At 43.4% G+C, this 19,281-nt stretch overlaps 1 protein-coding gene and 1 long non-coding RNA gene across 2 annotated transcripts in view; both read right to left on the bottom strand.

Annotated features, from left to right (window-relative positions):
* Window positions 1-18,858, bottom strand: part of LOC139546903 (voltage-gated inwardly rectifying potassium channel KCNH7-like) — a 118,685-nt gene extending 99,827 nt beyond the window's left edge. The window contains exons 1-2 of the mRNA XM_071355832.1: window positions 18,405-18,858; window positions 17,585-17,815 (exon numbers count right to left, since the gene is read on the bottom strand). Coding sequence (XP_071211933.1) covers window positions 17,585-17,815; window positions 18,405-18,480 — 307 coding nt within the window. The 5' untranslated portion in view covers window positions 18,481-18,858. The remainder of the gene's footprint in view (window positions 1-17,584; window positions 17,816-18,404) is intronic.
* Window positions 5,675-6,746, bottom strand: LOC139546904 (uncharacterized). The gene is made up of 2 exons (XR_011669280.1): window positions 6,706-6,746; window positions 5,675-6,458 (listed from the first exon to the last, which is right to left on the bottom strand). It is a non-coding gene; the product is annotated as an uncharacterized lncRNA (long non-coding RNA).
* Window positions 18,859-19,281: the final 423 nt, after the last annotated feature.

The following is a 19,281-nucleotide window of genomic DNA, read 5'->3' as shown; positions in this document are numbered from 1 at the left end:
GTGATTGGATGTCTATCATTATCAATTTGGTGGCGGTGCGTTCAAGTTTCCCTTCAAGTGTCACTCTATGAGATTTAGCATCGCCCTCACCGCCTAAGGGGCTCTCTCAGCACCCCAGGATGATCCCCGTCTTCAGACCCCACACTCACAGATGGTCAAATTGAGATTTCCAGCTCTTTACCGTGGTCCTATTGAATGTCAGATACCAGGCCACAGAGGAATGCAGATCTTTGATGCTGTGGCCTTTCAGGATAATGCATCCATCATGGAAAAAGCTTATATCAAGCTGACTATGAATGCATAAGGTCAGCGGGCAAAGCAATTGTGTAATTTAGAAGATGTACAGGTATTTGAGATTGAGGAAAATAATGTTGTAACTGAAAGATTTGACAGTCTTATAATTTTACATTTTCCCAATAGTCAGCAAAGGGACAAGTTGAGAAGGGATATCACGTCTTAATTTTCTTTATATTCAACTTGTTGACAATAATAAGTGACGTCTAAATTGATAGAGGCTAGAACTATCTGAATTACATAACCATTTTATCTCTGCTGTTGAAAACTAAATGTTAGTCTAAAAGAAATGTGAGATAAGTCTAGATGCTTTTTATAGTGGAGATCAAGTTTATAAAGGGGGCCTGGCTGGGCTGATAAGACAGTAGATTGCGCAGTCAGATGGAACAGAGTAAATAGGCATTTTAACTAGATTATATTTCCACCATCAATAATTCATAACATATATGCTAATTGAGCCATTATTGCCAAAGGTCTACCGCTGTGTGGTGGTGCTCTTAGTCTTTAATTTAATTTATTTATTTTACCTTTATTTTATCAGGGAGTCATACTGAGACCAAGGTCTCTTTTACAGATGAGCCCTGAATTACATAAGTGACAGAAAATACAAAATGCAAGCAGAATACAAAATGCAAGCAGAAAGTCATCTTCAGTAAAAAGATCTTCAATCATCTTTGTAAATTGGCATAGAGGCACCAAAACATTACATTTAAGAACATTTTGAAGATTGTTCCACAAATAAGGTGCAAAAAAACGAAATGATAGAGAACTAGAGAACAAAGGAATTTCCAGAGTTAGCCATCCCTGAGACCAGGTGTGGTAACTCAAATGTCTAAAGTTTAGTAATGATGTTAGGTACAGTCTGACTTTTTGTAAAAGAGCTTTCTTTATAAATGAAAAAATAACAATGTATCACCCTATGTGACATCAAAGAGGGCCAACCAACTTTCTGATTGAGAATGCAGTGATGTGTACTACAATTGTCGCCCGTAACAAAGCGGGGTGCACTATGATAAACTGCATTTAACAGATTTAATGAAGTGGCAGCTACGTTCATATAGATGATGTTGCCATAGTCTAGGACTGATAGGAACGTCGAATGATTTATCTGCTTTCTACTATTTAGCGAGAGGCAGGATCTACTTCTACAGAAGAAGCCCATTTTTATTCTCAGCTTCTCTACTAACTCATCAATATACTTAAAAAAAAAACAGTTTTCATCTATCCAGATGCCCTGATACTTGTAAGCAGGGACATGATCAATATGGACACCATCCAAAGTACATAAGCTTAAATCATCAGAATTATTTTTATGCGCTCTAGAGAACAACATATGCTTAGTTTTACCTGCGTTCAATACTCATTTCAGGCAAATAAAGTTTTTCTGTAATACAATAAAGGCAGACTGTAGTTCAGATAGAGCCTTGTCAACCGTGGGGGCAATAGCATACACAACAGCATCATCGGCATACAAGTGCATGTTACAATTTTTTACAGACAAGTCAATATTTTGTATATAAACAGTCAAAAATACAGATGACCTGGCCTCCACGATCACCCGACCAAAACCCCATTGAGATGGTTTTGGATGAGTTGGACCGCAGAGTGAAGGAAAAGCAGCCAACAAGTGCTCAGCATATGTGGGAACTCCTTCAAGACTGTTGGAAAAGAATTCCAGGTGAAGCTGATTGAGAGAATGCCAAGCATATGCAAAGCTGTCATCAAGGCAAAAAAGTGGCTACTTTGAAGAATAGAAAATATATTTTGATTTGTTTCACACTTTTTTGGTTACTACATGATTCCATATGTGTTATTTCATAGTTTTGATGTCTTCACTATTATTCTACTATGTATAAAATAGTAAAAATAAAGAAAAACCCTTGAATGAGTAGGTATGTACTAACCTATGACTGGTACTGTATATGGCCCCTCCTCCCTATTTTTGTAACCTGTCACATCTAAATACATTATAATAATTTACTTCAATTTCTTTATCAGAGAGAGAACCATTTAACCATGTTTCTGAGAGAGCCATGATGTCAGGACACGAGTCCTGTACCCAAATGTCAATTGTGTCCATTCTTTTTATCATACTTCGCACATTTAGGTGCATTAGGCCAAGCCTCCTACAATATTTAAAGTCAGAGGGGGTATTTAGCTCATTCCCATAAGAGCTAACAGGCATAGGATCATCTGCAGCTACTTGTTCAGTGAGCTGAAACTTTGCCAAGGTCGCTGGCCAAACACGTGAGAGCAGAGAAGACTGAGCATTTGACAGACATCCCTCAAGTCGCTGGATGCAGGGGCTGGGGCGGGAACTGGGAGAGCAGAGCAGTCCACCTGGATGAAGCTCCATCCAAAGGAGTGGAGCTGCTGCAGGGGACCGGTGGGGCTGCCAATACCATGTTCTGGGTGTGGACAGGAAACCTTGGTGTTGCTCCTGTTGCAGGGTTGGGGCTGCCATTGGGGATAGGAGTGTTCCAGGCTTGTCCTGAGGATGGGAGTAGGGAGAGTAACCAAAACTAGCCTTGGAGGGAGGTTGTGGGGTGAATTGAAGAGGGTGGAACGCAGTATGGCAAACTCTCAGCATATGTAGGCTGACGATGTGAATGGGCTGGGTCTGGTTGAGCTGTGCTGAGGCGGGCCTGGTCTGGTTGAGCTGTGCTGAGGCTGGCCTGGTCTGGTAGAGCTGTACTGAGGTGGGCCGGGTGTGGTGAAGCTGTGCTGAGGCGGGTCTGTTCTGGTTGAGCTGTGCTGAGGAGGGCCTGTTCTGTTGAGCTGTGCTGAGGCTGGCCTGGTCTGGTAGAGCTGTACTGAGGTGGGCCGGGTGTGGTGAAGCTGTGCTGAGGCAGGTCTGTTCTGTTGAGCTGTGCTGAGGAGGTCTGTTCTGTTGAGCTGTGCTGAGGCGGGCGTGTTCTGGTTGAGCTGTGCTGAGGTGGGTCGGGTGTAGTAAAGCTGTGCTGAGGTGGGCCTGGTCTGGTAGAGTTGTACTGAGGTGGGTCGGGTGTAGTTGAGCTGTGCTGAGGCGGGCCTGTTCTGGTTGAGCTGTGCTGAGGCGGCCTGGTCTGGTTGAGCTGTGCTGAGGCGGGCCTGGTCTGTTTGAGCTGTGCTGAGGCGGCCTGGTCTGGTAGATTTGTGCTGAGGCAGGCCGGGACTGGTTGAGCTGTTCTGAGGTGGGCCGGGTGTGGTAAAGCTGTGATGATGCGGGCCTGTTCTGGTAGAGCTCTGCTGTGATGGGCCGGGTCTGGTAGAGCTGTGTTGAGGCGGGCCTGGTCTGGTAGAGCTGTGCTGAGGCAAGCCTGGTCTAGTAGCATGGGAGGGAGGTTGTAGGGGGAATTGAAGAGGGTGGTGTGGAGGGCAGTATGGAGGGCAGTGTGGCTGGCGATGTTCTTAACTCTGCATGTGGCCTCTTTGACTGCGTCTCCTGGGGGAGAAGTGGTGGAGGGTGGTGTGGGGGACAGTATTGCTGGCTGTTCTCCATTCTGTATGGCACCACCGGATCCAGGTCTAAAGGAGTGTCTGATTTGTCTCAGGGAGTTGGTGGCTGGTCTATGGCTCCTGTGGGTGAGGTGGACTGGCCACCCAGAGCAGAATCCTTTAACGTCCTTGCGAAAGATGGGAACAGGTGTGCATTGTCGTAAAGACAGTCTAAGCTGAGGGTGGGATGGTGGGCCAGGTGTATGTTGGGCCATACCACACATTCCTGACAGAGGCTGGCATTTACCTTTTGGAGGATGGCAGGATGGAAATCTCTCCTCTGGAGCAGGGATATATTACAATCTCCGCAAGGGGGAAGATGTCTCTCTCTATCAGTCCCCTGGGTGATGCCACCCTCTCTTGTTGGGCACGCATGTCATTGGTCCCTGTGTGAATGATGATATGGCTGGGGGAGCCAAGCTGGGCCACAGTCAAGAGCTCCAAAGCTCTCTAATTAAAACCTTCCATTGGAGTCCATCATTAATATAATGTCTGGTTTCTCATCAGGTCTGTGGAGGATGGCAGGAGTGATGGGAGTAATTACAGGCCATGAGATGGGGATGGAGGAGGTCAGCTGGGTTGGTGCAATGGTTGGTTGGGTTGGTTGGTGGGTTCCGATTCAGCTGTTGGCTTGGTTCTAGGTTTTTGTGGGACTTTGTAGAGTGGATGGTGGTGGCTCGGAAATTCCTGCCTTAGCTCATGTAGCTCCCTCTGCAGGTTCTGCAGTTCCCTGATCTCCTCCCTATGCTGACACACCAGGCTGATCTCCTCTAATAGATGCTGTGGTACTGCAGGTGTCACGTGTGAGAGGCATACTCAGGGCTGTGTCTGCTGCAGGCGAGGGAGGGAGAGGGACCCTAGGGACTACATACTGGGGCACAGATGGAGTGGAGCATGTTGTAGGTAGTGGCAGTGAAGAGGTTTTAAGTTCGGCAACAAGAGGTTTTGTATTTGGTCAAAGTAGCGGACAAATTGATCCAGGCTGGCCTCTGAACCTTGAACATCACAGTGCCGTTATAATAAATATTAACCCATTTAATCCCGAATTTTTCCCAGACATTAAAATATCCAAATCAAGTGTCATTAGTAACCCTTTGAAGTAATCAATCATTCTTTTTTTAAATTTTAATGGAAAAGTAAGTGAAAAAGTGTCTTTTATGGTGGGTCACAATTGTGACCGGTGGGATAATGTTACGTATATTGAATTAACATATTTCTCCTATGCAGTTATCAAAGTTCTTATATATCCCAACCCAGTTATTAACACATTTAAAACTCTGTCACTGGCAGTCCCCAGCATTGCCACTAGAATTCCCCGTCACATTCTAGTGTGACTATTTTATACATCAAAAACCCTTATACAACAAGATATGAATACTGAGAGCAAAGACAAAAAGACAACAACCATCAACGTATTTCAACATTGTTACTTTAGTTCAATATGCATTGAAACATTAAAATTGTAACTTTATTGTAACAGTTGAACTTGTACTTTAGTGCAATATTCATTGTAACATTGTCATTGTGACATTTTAGTGCAACATTCACTAACACCTGTATAGCAGTCATGTGATTCATTCCCACTGAACATAAAGGTAACATTCAGGATAGAGGTAGCCTGTAGAATATGCATTCAAGTAGAGGCCTACACTGAACAAAATACAAATATATATATATATATATATATATATATATATATATATATATATATATATATATATATTTGAAAAGCGCCACTGCACAATGAGTGCTTATATATACATATATATCATAGAGCTTCAGAACCAAGTGCACGATTAGTTTGTGCATCACTGTTTTGAACTACAATCAGTCAGACCTACTGTCATACAGGATGTCTTGAATAAACTGACCTTCTGTTCCAAAAACATTTCAGTCATTTTGATTGTCTTTTTCGTCAACTTTTCTTTTCTTCCTAGAGTCAGTTGTACTGCTCCTCACCCTTTATCAACTTTTCTATTTTTCTTTTGTCTTTTTCAGCCCTTTTTCATTCGGTCTTATCTCCTTTTCTACTGTCCATGGTATATCTTGAAGCACTCAATGTGCAGTGGCGCTTTGCATTTCTCGCATGCATAGGTAGTACGTTTGTCACAATGACGACTTCTCTGGAACCGGTGCATCGTGTTGATTGGCCAGTGAGAAGCTTTGTCATATCTTGCCTGATCTTCAACAGTAGCAGCCAGTAAAGATCTCCTTCCGTGGCTCAGTGGTTTCGTGCCAAACTTTTGCATATTTGGGCTGTATACTATGTGTTTTGGAATCACATCAGTGGCAGGCCTCTTCGATTGTTTGAACGCTCAATCTTTATTTTTGACCACCTGTAGCTTTTCCCTTGGCTCTTCTGGCTGACCCCTATGGCTTGTAGAGACCCTTGGCTCTTCATTATCAACAATGGAGGGGGGTGGGGGAGGTTGTGGATGGGGGGGTGGTGAGGGGTAGGTCATCATCACTGATAACGTTGTTCCCATCATGATATGTTTGCATAGGTTCAGCATATGCATTCAACAGCCTGGCTGGCAAATGGCCTGTCCATAGTCCATATCTGACCCATCGCTATCACAATCACTCAGGATAGCATCTTTCTCATTTTGAGGGATAACTGCAATGTTGCATGCCTTGTCTGGGCAGTCACCTAGATCAACATATCCAGAACTTGACTCAAAGTGACACTAAAAGAAAGAACAGAGTAGAAAGTTAGGTAAAACAATAACTATGTATGTGTATAACTATGTGTATACCTAGATGCACTGTGTTATCCCGCCGGTCACTATTGTTGCCGTCAACATGTTTACACATTCTATGACCACACTGAACAAAGTTGAGTAATTGCAAATGCATATATCAATACTAGACACCCTAAAGATGATGTGTACCAAAAACCTTTGTCCTAACTTTATGTTAACATACTTTACTAACCTTCTGTTTGGGAGCTTTGATGCAGCCATCCTCTTCTCATGGTGCAACCAGGAAGAAGTAACCAGGAACAGCTCTGGTCATGTGACAATTCACACTAAACATGTGACACTGCACATCTTTCATTGAGACCCTTTAATATTTCAATATTTGCTGGAAATGCATTGATACATCATTCAGTAACATTTTTAGAGCCTTATATCTGAAAATGTTTTTTACGGTCACTATTGTGACCGATGGGATTAAATAGGTTAATGTTACATTTGGGGGTGGAATCAATGTAGAGTTGTTTATTGTTCTGTTTTCTGACATTTTAAGTTAATTATTGGTATTTTGGAGAGCTGTGTGCCAAGCATTAGGATCATCTGTGTACTGGTGAACAGAAGGTCTTCTATTTTCTTCCCTCTGAGTCCCTCTGAGTCTCTGGGGATTCTCTTAGAAATTTATTTTTTCATTTATTTTTTGTAACATTTTCGTGGAGAAATTACAAGATTATGTTATAATACTGTTATTGCATCAAATGGTTGTTTTATGCAACAGGAAGCTCTTTGCCACCTTCTCCTCCCTCCTGAATCCTCCTCCCCCTCCTCCCCCCTCCTCCCTCTCTGCTGATGACTTCGTCAACCATTTTGAAAAGAAGGTCGACGACATCCGATCCTCGTTTGCTAAGTCAAACGACACCGCTGGTTCTGCTCACACTGCCCTACCCTGTGCTTTGACCTCTTTCTCCCCTCTCTCTCCAGATGAAATCTCGCGTCTTGTGACGGCCGGCCGCCCAACAACCTGCCCGCTTGACCCTATCCCCTCCTCTCTTCTCCAGACCATTTCCGGAGACCTTCTCCCTTACCTCACCTCGCTCATCAACTCATCCTTGACCGCTGGCTACGTCCCTTCCGTCTTCAAGAGAGCGAGAGTTGCACCCCTTCTGAAAAAACCTACACTCGATCCCTCCGATGTCAACAACTACAGACCAGTATCCCTTCTTTCTTTTCTCTCCAAAACTCTTGAACGTGCCGTCCTTGGCCAGCTCTCCTGCTATCTCTCTCAGAATGACCTTCTTGATCCAAATCAGTCAGGTTTCAAGACTAGTCATTCAACTGAGACTGCTCTTCTCTGTGTCACGGAGGCGCTCCGCACTGCTAAAGCTAACTCTCTCTCCTCTGCTCTCATCCTTCTAGACCTATCGGCTGCCTTTGATACTGTGAACCATCAGATCCTCCTCTCCACCCTCTCCGAGCTGGGCATCTCCGGCGCGGCCCACGCTTGGATTGCGTCCTACCTGACAGGTCACTCCTACCAGGTGGCGTGGCGAGAATCTGTCTCCGCACCACGTGCTCTCACCACTGGTGTCCCCCAGGGCTCTGTTCTAGGCCCTCTCCTATTCTCGCTATACACCAAGTCACTTGGCTCTGTCATATCCTCACATGGTCTCTCCTATCATTGCTATGCAGACGACACACAATTAATCTTCTCCTTTCCCCCCTCTGATAACCAGGTGGTGAATCGCATCTCTGCATGTCTGGCAGACATATCAGTGTGGATGACGGATCACCACCTCAAGCTGAACCTCGGCAAGACGGAGCTGCTCTTCCTCCCGGGGAAGGACTGCCCGTTCCATGATCTCGCCATCACGGTTGACAACTCCATTGTGTCCTCCTCCCAGAGTGCTAAGAACCTTGGCGTGATCCTGGACAACACCCTGTCGTTCTCAACTAACATCAAGGCGGTGACCCGTTCCTGTAGGTTCATGCTCTACAACATTCGCAGAGTACGACCCTGCCTCACGCAGGAAGCGGCGCAGGTCCTAATCCAGGCACTTGTCATCTCCCGTCTGGATTACTGCAACTCGCTGTTGGCTGGGCTCCCTGCCTGTGCCATTAAACCCCTACAACTCATCCAGAACGCCGCAGCCCGTCTGGTGTTCAACTTTCCCAAGTTCTCTCACGTCACCCCGCTCCTCCGCTCTCTCCACTGGCTTCCAGTTGAAGCTCGCATCCGTTACAAGACCATGGTGCTTGCCTACGGAGCTGTGAGGGGAACGGCACCTCCGTACCTTCAGGCTCTGATCAGGCCCTACACCCAAACAAGGGCACTGCGTTCATCCACCTCTGGCCTGCTCGCCTCCCTACCTCTGAGGAAGTACAGTTCCCGCTCAGCCCAGTCAAAACTGTTCGCTGCTCTGGCACCCCAATGGTGGAACAAACTCCCTCACGACGCCAGGTCAGCGGAGTCAATCACCACCTTCCGGAGACACCTGAAACCCCACCTCTTTAAGGAATACCTAGGATAGGATAAAGTAATCCTTCTAACCCCCCCCCCCCCTTAAAAGAGTTAGATGCACTATTGTAAAGTGGTTGTTCCACTGGATATCATAAGGTGAATGCACCAATTTGTAAGTCGCTCTGGATAAGAGCGTCTGCTAAATGACTTAAATGTAAATGTTAAATGTAAACAGAATCGGGTTCTTAGAACTCTATTGTGTCTGTGTGAACTGAGAGGAGCTTCTGAGATTTAACTCTAGCAACTGATTGATAATGGTCTTGTTGTCTCTCGGAGCCCGCATTCCAGAGAATGAGTTGGTGTTTGTGTACTGGGAGGTACCAGGATGGAGGTGACTCGGGTATGGATAATGATGAGGGGAACCTTGTTTTGGGGGCCAGACCGTGGTTTCCACACAATGTGAACAGTCATTTCTTTCATACGATTCATAACCTTGTGACCAATTCCACACATCTGTTGTTTGTCATGTGGACTAAGGGGGTGTATCTTTTCTATAAAATATCTTTGTATCCTTTGTGTCGGGGCTCTCAATCCAACAGTCACCATGTTGGGTCAACCGGCCATCGTTATTACTCTATCCCTTCCATATTAATACATTTTGAACAAAGGTAATATCCTGATTGGTGATTGACCTTGTCTCTCCTCATTATTGATTAGAATGTCCACGACCCATTCTCAGGACACGTGATGGCAAGGTCTCTGAAACAATGCTTAGAAAATGAGTCAATCTTCATCCCCCTTGTGACCTCTTTAAACAATGCACTCTGCTCTAGAATGAGGTGCTTGTGCCTCTTGATGAAATAACTTATTTAAATAATGCACCTATAGAGATACATGCACTGTTTAAACAATGCACTTTTATGAATAATACAAATAAAGATGTTAAATGTGTTTTTCAATGAAACAACACGTTACACATAAATTAAGATACTCTCTCGATGTTTAGGATCTTCCCACCTCATTTTCAAGTGTTCTTTTGCTTGTTTGTTTGCTCGTCTGAATGCTTGTTTTCTTATCAAGGCCTGAAATGTCCTCCAGAAATCCCTCAGAAATCCTTACTCTTTTGCCCTGTGTTGGTTTTGTGTTTGTTTGTCTATGTCCTAACTCTTCTTGTTGTCCTTGTTGGGTTTATAGTCCACCCGGTTACCATTCCTTCCTTGCGTTGCCTGACGATTCAGCAGATGACCCTTGCAAGAACCAAGCCGATCAATCTCTCAAAACTAATTCCACAAAAGAAATGCATCTTCCAATTCCTCCTGATGTGCAGAACACAGCAATCAACAACAAAAAACTAAACTGTTCACATACAGTGCTCTTCTTAAGTGCTGTTGCTCATGGAATTGGTCAACAATAGTCCAGGCAGCCTTGAAGTACATCTCTGTAAAGAAGCATTTTATGAGCAAGAGAAGTCTGAAAGCATCCAGAAGAGTGAGGTTAGGACAGTGTTATATGTAGCACTTCATGTCCATCTCTTAAATGAATTATCTTTAGTGCTCCCACTAGATAGGGTGTTTATGCTACGTTATAATGAAAACAAAATTGATATAAGCGTACACGTTTTGTTATTTTGCTCAGCAGACTCTTCTTAAGGTTAAATTGGCATGGTAGCTTGTCCAATGAGGGAGAAGCATTCTCATATTACATATTTTTAACACTGATCTTCAAAAACAAAAATGTTATGAATCATAACATTTAGACATAAAAACAACCGTTCTAGATGGTGTAAGCTATACGTGACACTCTCCATGGTTATCTTGCTAATACACTGTGACATGGTTGTTACAGGGCTGTGTTGCTGAGGCCATACACAACTGCACTGACGCATAGCCAATTAAGAGGGGAATATGTAAGGGGAGGAGAGGGAAGGCATGCTAACCCTTTGTTTGGAGTCTCTTGGCCATGTGGCCATATCTCGCCTCAGTGAGACTGCTCCAAGCTAATCATCGTAGCTTACTTTCATCTTTCATCAGTATCTTCCAATACTGTAAGTATTTTGCTAGCTAGATAGCTGATATTTGTCATCCAGTGGGCTGGAATGGCTAATCAGCTGGCAAAAGCTCATTGGAAGCTAAAACAGATGATTTGGTGACCATTGGATTGGATTGGATTGGATTCAACAATGCCCCCTTGAGATGGAGATAGGAATTCATATGTGGATATGTAGGGTGACTAGGCAAGGATTTTGTCCTTGATGTGCTGTCCAAGACTCCACCAATTCAGTGTTGATCGGCTTTTTTGTCAGATGATAATTACATCAAGCCGGTCTAGAACAGGATTTATATCTTTGGAGAATAAACCAAGGTTGATTTATTGAAGAAATCTACCACAAAATAAATTCTATGTTTTATTTAACATTCTATTAGAGTTCCATTTCGAGTTTGTTCTCACAGAGAAGTCTTTATGTAGTTGCCTGGAGATGCGACTACAACAGACTGGAGGAAGCTGCACTACTGTTACCTGATCTCAAATTAAAACCTGATCTGTTTTCATTTCATGTTTTAATCATTACTCTGATAGACTGGCTTCCATCTGCTAAATGCCTGACTCTGACGAGGGGAAAACACTCAATGCATTTTGAGACATACTGGGAGAAACCAAAGAGGCAAAGATCAATAAAAAATGCATGCGCCTCCTTTTGACCGCAGCTATCCTGGTCTCCTGCAGCAGCCAAATGTGGTACCCCCCCCCCATCTGGCAATTCTAGCAGATGGGCTGGACCATTTTTTAGTTGGGTGGGTTGGTCGAAATTGACACACACACAAATATTTGTTTTAATATAAAATGTGGTGACATGTCCGGCAGCCCATGGGCCTGTTAAGATTTTTGCTCAATTTCTCTGTTATACTAATCCATAACGAGCCTGGGTGGGCAATGGTCGTCCCCCTACCAAGATGGGCTTTACAGGTTTTCTGATAGGCTGAGCTGAGGTCACGCAAACTCCCATTCAAAGTCAAACGCTGCATCAGCCTAGAGACCTGCTCTGACTCTGCTAACAATGAAAAGGGTGACTTTAAACGTAGAAAGAGCACATTCTATTCTACATTGTCACCTCACTCAAACTTCCTATTTTTGGGGAGCGGACAAAACCATGATTTGGTCAAACAGTAAAGTGCATTATCCTTATGATTCCTGTAATAAAAGTGTGCGCCCTGCCCCTGTGCCTGTTTTGATGTAGCTTTCTGCTGTATGAGCGATCCACTCTTCTCTCCCCCCCATGCGCTGGCAATAAAATGTTGTTCTGATCATATAACACTTCAAAATGCAATTGCGGGAAAATCAAAGCTTTGGAAGTTTCATCCCCTTGTCCTTGTCGAAGAGAGGAGGGCCTCAGCTTTCTGTAGGTATCTGTAACGTGTACACTGGGAGTCGGGAAGCAAGTACAGGGAGTGCAAATGTAATAAATAAAAAAACTTGGAACAAAACAAGAAACAAGAAACACGAAAAGCGTACAGCCGGTCGCTTCTGCTGAGGCATGGGAGCCTTACGAGGCTCCCGCGCCTCAGCCGGCTAGTCAGGTTTCCACGCCTCAGCAGAAGCGACCAGCCCGTTCCTGGTCCTTTGGGGCCGTCCCTCTGGCCGGCGTTGTGCTGCGGCTAGAGCCACACGTCAGGTAGGGTGTACCATCACGTGTACTGCCGCTCCCCCTCTCCGGCGCTAGACGTCGCAAGATTATTACGCACACCTGCCACCATCGTTACGCACACCTGCGCCTCATGAGATTCACCTGGACTCCATCACCTTCCTGATTACCTCCCCTGTATATTTCACTTCCTCCCCTTGGTTCTTTCCTCAGGTGTAATTGACTCTGTTTCTGTTTCATGTCTGTACGCTTTTCGTGTTTCTTGTTTTGTTCCACGTTCATTTATTTATAACATTTGCACTCGCTGTACTTCCTCAGGTGCAGAACCCCAAATGAACTAGCCTATGATAGTTAGTGCATATAAAGATGTGCATAATTCATCTCTATTGAACGAAACAACTATTAAGTCAAATATAGCAACTGTAGTCTAATTGGCAACACAAAATTCATGACAATCACTGGATTAGGTTGCACAAAATATCTTGAGTCATGCATTCCTCATTGGATGTGCTAGATGAAACAACTTATTTCATGAATACCTCCATATTCTATGTATTACACTTCATAATAAAGCACCATAAATGACTTTATAAGATGATTATTCAGGATGTGGAGTCTGACCAAATCATGGGCTGGTGCCACCAACTGTAAAAGTTAGTGGCAGCAAGGATACCAAGGGGAAATGTTAATCTGAAGCCCTGAAATAGTAATTAACACTTAGGTTAGGTGTTGATTCAGGGGAACACATATGCCAAGAACTAATTGCTTGGCTTTTATAACGTATAAGGCTTAAGCAGACAGGCAGACAGAAACCAAAAGAAGCACAGTGACAGCAGTGTCTAAGTAGGGTATGTAGGGTCAGGATGTGGGCTGATGTGGATAAAATGCCGGTGGCGAATTATTGTCCCAGTCCGCCCTTGGGGGGAGACATCCCTTCAGCTCCTCAAAGGGGAGTTACCTTTGAAATCAGGCACCCACACACATACCTCAGCAACACGGCTAGCTAAGCTGGGACTGTTCCCATTATCCATTTAACTCCACCACACTGCTTAGTGTCAGCTTCCCTTTGTTCACACTCATTCAGTTACTAAGTATTATTACACCCCTCGGAATAGGATCGTTTTTGCAAAGCCCCCGCAAAGGAAGGCATTTACCTTATTGATTAGGGAATCTTCATTGAGAGCGAAGACATTGTGATTGTGGATTTATCTGCTCTCGCAATCATTTACTATTCAACACCTAGATAATAGATACAATTGCCCTGTGGCGAAGGTTTTGGCCGTGTACCTCACTGTGGTCTTCATTGTCCTTCTGCCTTAATTTCTAAGCACACGCATAAGCAGCTTAACTTTTCTGCTTCCTTCAGGTCAAAAAGCTGGAGATGTGTGGCTGATGATGATGTCACTGGGCTTTCTTAATCACTTGACGGTGCATTTCAAGATCCGCCGGAGTGGGAACATGACAGTATGTCAACCAAAAGAGATGCTAATAAGCGCGACTATTCCCATCTACAGTTTTATGTTAACAATTCTGCATGACAATGATTCATTTGATAGTGCTTCCCGTTAGACAGTAAGGGTGCGTAAGAGCGAGGGAGAGAGCACCTGAGGTCTAACACCACCGAGTTGTGAGTCATATGATTTAATATTGATTAGACACACACATCCTCTATTTCCTCTGCCGGGACCTATCGCTTATTCATCCTTATGCTCAACTATTTTTGTATGCTGTCAACACTGTCTCACCCCTCTTGTGTCTAATGTAATTTACACGAGGTGAAATGCGATAGGCTTTTACAAAATGACCCACTGAGAATCAAAAAACTATTATTGGTTTGCAGGGGTTCTGATAGCTCAGAATGGGGTCAAACAAGGAGACAACAAACACAGACACTTTCCAGTCCATCAGCTTTCATTTGTAGGAAGTGAGCTTGTGTCGATAGGGCCATTGCTCTCAAGGATGTCATGACGCTTGCATATGCGTTCCATCTACAGGAGCCTGTGGATTGTGTCCTTCCACAGCGCTATAATGCATTTACGCTGTACGCTGCTCACTCCTATTCACTGCAGTGCCATCCTTGACATGTTTATTCATGAGCTCCGCGACTCACTCTAGACTCCTCAGAGGAGTATTAAGAGTCATGTCTCGAGGCACAGGAAGGGGGGCGGGAGAGCAAGTGTAATGATTCCATTTGAATGTGTCTTATGGCTTTTACTCTGCTCCCATTCCTTATTAACCATGATCGACACATTGAGTTTATACAGAACCACACAGTGACTAAAGTGCCTTTAAAACTCTGCTCTTCATAGTGGTACATTTTCAAAGAGCCCCCTAGAGTATTTTGTGTAATTTTCTTTCTCCAGGATTCAAAAAATATATTTTCAACTTACTAGAGGAGCATCTGGCTCTGATTTCCACGTGATTAGCAGAAATCTGTCTAGGCTGATGACTGCTGCTTCAGGAAGATTAAAAATTGAACTATCTGGATGTTCCTGTACATCTACAGTCAGTTTAGGGAGCTGCAAAGCGCCAAGGCAAATGTTTCATTATGTACACAGTATAGTTAACCACATAAGAGAAGAAGATTACATTCACATTTGAGTCATTTAGCAGAACATAAATCCAGAGCGACTTACAGTAGCAATTAGGGTTAAGTGCCTTGCTCAAGGGCACATCGACAATTATTTCACCTAGACGGCTCGGGGATTGGAACCAGCAATTTTTTGTTTACTGGCCCAACACTCAACTGCTAGGCTACCTGCCATGAGCCAAGGCACAAAAAAAATTCAACCTGACTTCCTGTCGTCATATACTATACCCCGAAAAGGGGAGCGACATCACATTGACTTGGATGGGTGTTATACTGACCAAAAAACACTCTGCCTGAAGATGATATTAGTGGCATTACATGTGTAGATGTGTCATTGAATATCAACATCATTTTAATTCACTGCGACTTCACAGAGGGCGGCAGTACTGCTGCCTGTACTGAAAACAGTTCATATCATGTCTAGAGTTTAGCTAAAAAAGCACTCCACCCATGTGGAACACAGTGGCCCAAGGAAATGGAAGCCAAAGAGGACTGAAGGTCCTCACGAGAACAGTCAAACAGGGCTAGAAGAGGAAAAACAACATCTGCTTTTGGAGTGAAAAATGAGATGTATTTTGGTTTTGTTTTGCCAGAGGAGTCAAGGACCTGGAGCATATGACGGAATAACATTGCCTCATAGACATACTGTACAGTTACGGCAACTCCTTGTCCTTGTATTTGTGTGGTAATGAGAAAAGCCCAGAGTTTTTTCAGGTCAGTTCATGTGGTCAGGAAAAAACATAAAATTAGGAAATAGGACAGTAATTTAATAGGATCTCTGTGGGAAAAACTCTGAACCGACAGTTAAATCCAATTTGTGTAGGAAACAAATTGAGAGGAAAACAGAAAAGCCCACCTGTGAAGCTGGTGTGCATCCCAAATGCCACATTTTTGGAAATATAGTGCATACATTTTGTGCACTGTGTAGGGAATAGGGTACTATTTGGAAACAACACTGGTCTGTGACATGTTTACAGTTCCAGTCTGATGATGGTACATTGGGTACTAAATTAATTGTTTTGTTCATATTGTGGCTGGACTTGGCTGTCTCTCCACTGTTGAGAGATTTTGTGGGATGGTATTCACATACTGCAGACATTCATTGATTTATTTTCACTGTGAAACAAGACTGTGCATTGAATCGCTATGAGCTATTTGTATCCTCATTAAAATAGTCTAGAACAGCCTTGGAGGCAGGAAGGTGAGTCTAAGCAAACTGTGCGCTAGACCAGAGGGAACTGAGACAGCACTTTCCATTCCTCTGTCAGAAAGTAACACACTACTCCCTATTGTGTCATGGCAGCTGACCAAGCCCTGTTAACCTTGTCAGAGTCAAAATGCACTCTCTCTGCTGCATGTATCTTTGTCACAACTAGGACTAAGATGAAGTAAACTACCATTTTACACCTGCCATACATAAAATACATCTGAAATTGACATGATCTGCTGGTTAATACTGCTAGATGCTGAATGTCACTTTAATACCTCTCATATGCCATGGTCTTAATACATTGTCATGTTCAGACTTCTGGTATTGTCTGCCAAGCCACTGATTACACCTCCATTATGCAATGGCAAATGCTTTTTATCAAGCCAGAGATCATTGTCCTAGTCTAGCTTGCTTCCTCGCTTAGAGTATAATAACATTCCCTGAAACTCTCTCATGACATCGTACCTCATAATCAGAACGATGATATCAGTTATGGTTTAAGACAGGAATTGTAACTGATGGTAGCTACATATAATATTTCCCAGACATAGCATATTTCAGTAAATCCAAGGGAAGATCCACATCATACATGGATAGGAAATGTTTTTCCACAATTTGTTATGGATAGATTGTTTTTGTTCTTTCCTATAAATGTTGTTTTCCAAGAAAAAAATACCCAACCCTTGAATTGGCTTGTGGATTATTATAATTATCTTGTCATAGACGAAATACTCACATAACAGCCACAGTTTACTGCACAGTGGTCCACTGTACAGAAGATCAGAAAAGTAGCATCTGCACGAATAGCGACATTTATTACGCAGGTCAATGGAGACAAACACTTGATGGAAAGAAAGGCTCTCATTACTTCTCGTTGTCAAGTGCCCTGTCAAGACTGTGTCACCTCATCTCTACTGTGTTCACTGACTGTGTCTCTAATAGGATAAAGCCACATTTAAGAGCTCAGCTAACCAAAACCAGGTAGCATCCCAAATGACAGCCTATTCCCTATATGGCGCACTAGAATCCACAGGTCTCTGGTCAAAAGTACAAAAGTAGTGCACTACATAGAGAATAGGATGCCATTTGGGACACATTTGAAATGATTAAGGGGGCTGTCTTGTGGTGGGACTGTAGTTTATGGTTTCTCAGAGGCAGCCTGTCACACCTAGTGCGTACCACCACCTCTTCTGTCTGTTGCTGGCCTGGTTGACTGACTCACCATCTTTGCGGTGATATGTGATTTCCACCTTGCGCTCCTCTGAGCCCATCAGAGCCTGGTCCACCTGGCTGATGGCATGTGTGTCCGTGTGATCGCCGTGGAGGAAGTCACAGGTGCACGGCTTCTGCATGACATCCGGTCTGGAATAGCCGGTCATCTCACAGAAGCCGTCATTACAGTAGATGATCGCACAGTTCTGTACCCGGGCATTGGCTATAACAAATTTCCTATCTGTAAGAACACAAAAACAATACACAATGCTATCAAACCAATCTTTATGTACAGCAGTCTAGAGGTAATACATTACAATTTGAGAGTTTTTGAACATTGCTGTATTTGTAAACTGAAGACAGTCCAATACTTGATTTTATTATTACAAAGGTGATATATATTTTTTAATCATTTTTTAGACTTTTTGAAACAACTCTTGATTGACTTGAAGCATACAGGAGCATAGGAGATAAAAAAAATAATAATAATAATTGATTGGACTAATATATTTATTTTCTACACACCCAAAACGCTTTACATAGTAAGGGGGAGGCTCAAATCAATCATCCACCACTAATGATACTAAATAGATAGTAAATAGATAGTAATAGATAATAAAGATATAGTAAAGCTCAACAAAGTACATTATTGACACTTGATTTGTCACCAACAAATTGCTTTCAATTAACAAACCCCATTCTCAATTGGACAAGTTCAAACTGTTTTTAAAACGTAACTTCATTTCCAAACAGACTGATATACACGACTGCCACAATGCCAAGAATAACACTTTAGATTAAAATGATGACACTTGGGATGGTATACTTACTCTGTCCCTCGAATTTCCGTATTATTATTCCAAGAAAGGTATTTTGTGGCGCAACGTGACCTCTCCGAACAGGCATGATTATTCCGTGGTCTTGTATAAAGGCGCTTTCGCAATGAGACCTGAAGTTACTGTTCTAGCTTCCTCTTCTTTATATGTCCTTTGTCACAAATCATAGCCTTCTCGACGCACACGTACTTTCCACTTTAAATGACCTTTCCCAAATTCACAAGAATACGCTTTAGCCTGCATGCATACCGGAGCATTTGAATGACTCCTTGCCGATACGCACGGAATCGGGGAGGATTGCCTGGGTCAGATGTAGTTTGTAAACCATTTCTAGTTGAAGATGGATGCGATCTTGACGTTCTCTGTGGTGATGTGGTGGACGACTAGAGGACAGGGGCTGATATGCCAGGGGAGTGACGTTACCCCTAGGGGCTTAGCGAACAGCGCTGCCACCTCGGGTAAGGTTCATTCTTAGTGCTGAGAAAGCATACATCAGTCAGGCAATCTCGAAAACCTGTACAGTATGTCCTCTTCAGTGCGCATGTAATACGTGCTCAATGAGTTGCATCTTTGAGTTGGAGCCACGTGGTTTTTATTTACGTACAGTATAGCATCCATGGACAGAATATTCATGAAAAAGCTTTGAGTTCATAGTACAAATAAAGTACAAAGTACACGATAAATGAAATATGTACTTCATCCATCGTATTTGTTATGTCATTAATATACAGCTTGAGCGTTACCATTTCAAACTGAATACATGAAAGCGTTCTGTAACAAATTGTGAGTGGCCTACTGTATGCTGTAGCCTAGTAATAGCGCACGAGGACTTGTCCATGGTGCTGAATTTTCAGCGATGACACATGGGCGC

This window comes from Salvelinus alpinus, chromosome 20 (genome assembly GCF_045679555.1).
Source record: "Salvelinus alpinus chromosome 20, SLU_Salpinus.1, whole genome shotgun sequence".
In the NCBI taxonomy this organism is placed as follows: Eukaryota; Metazoa; Chordata; class Actinopteri; order Salmoniformes; family Salmonidae; genus Salvelinus; species Salvelinus alpinus.
The sequence above is the reverse complement of the archived record's forward strand: the minus strand, read 5'-3'. Positions and strand labels throughout refer to the sequence as shown.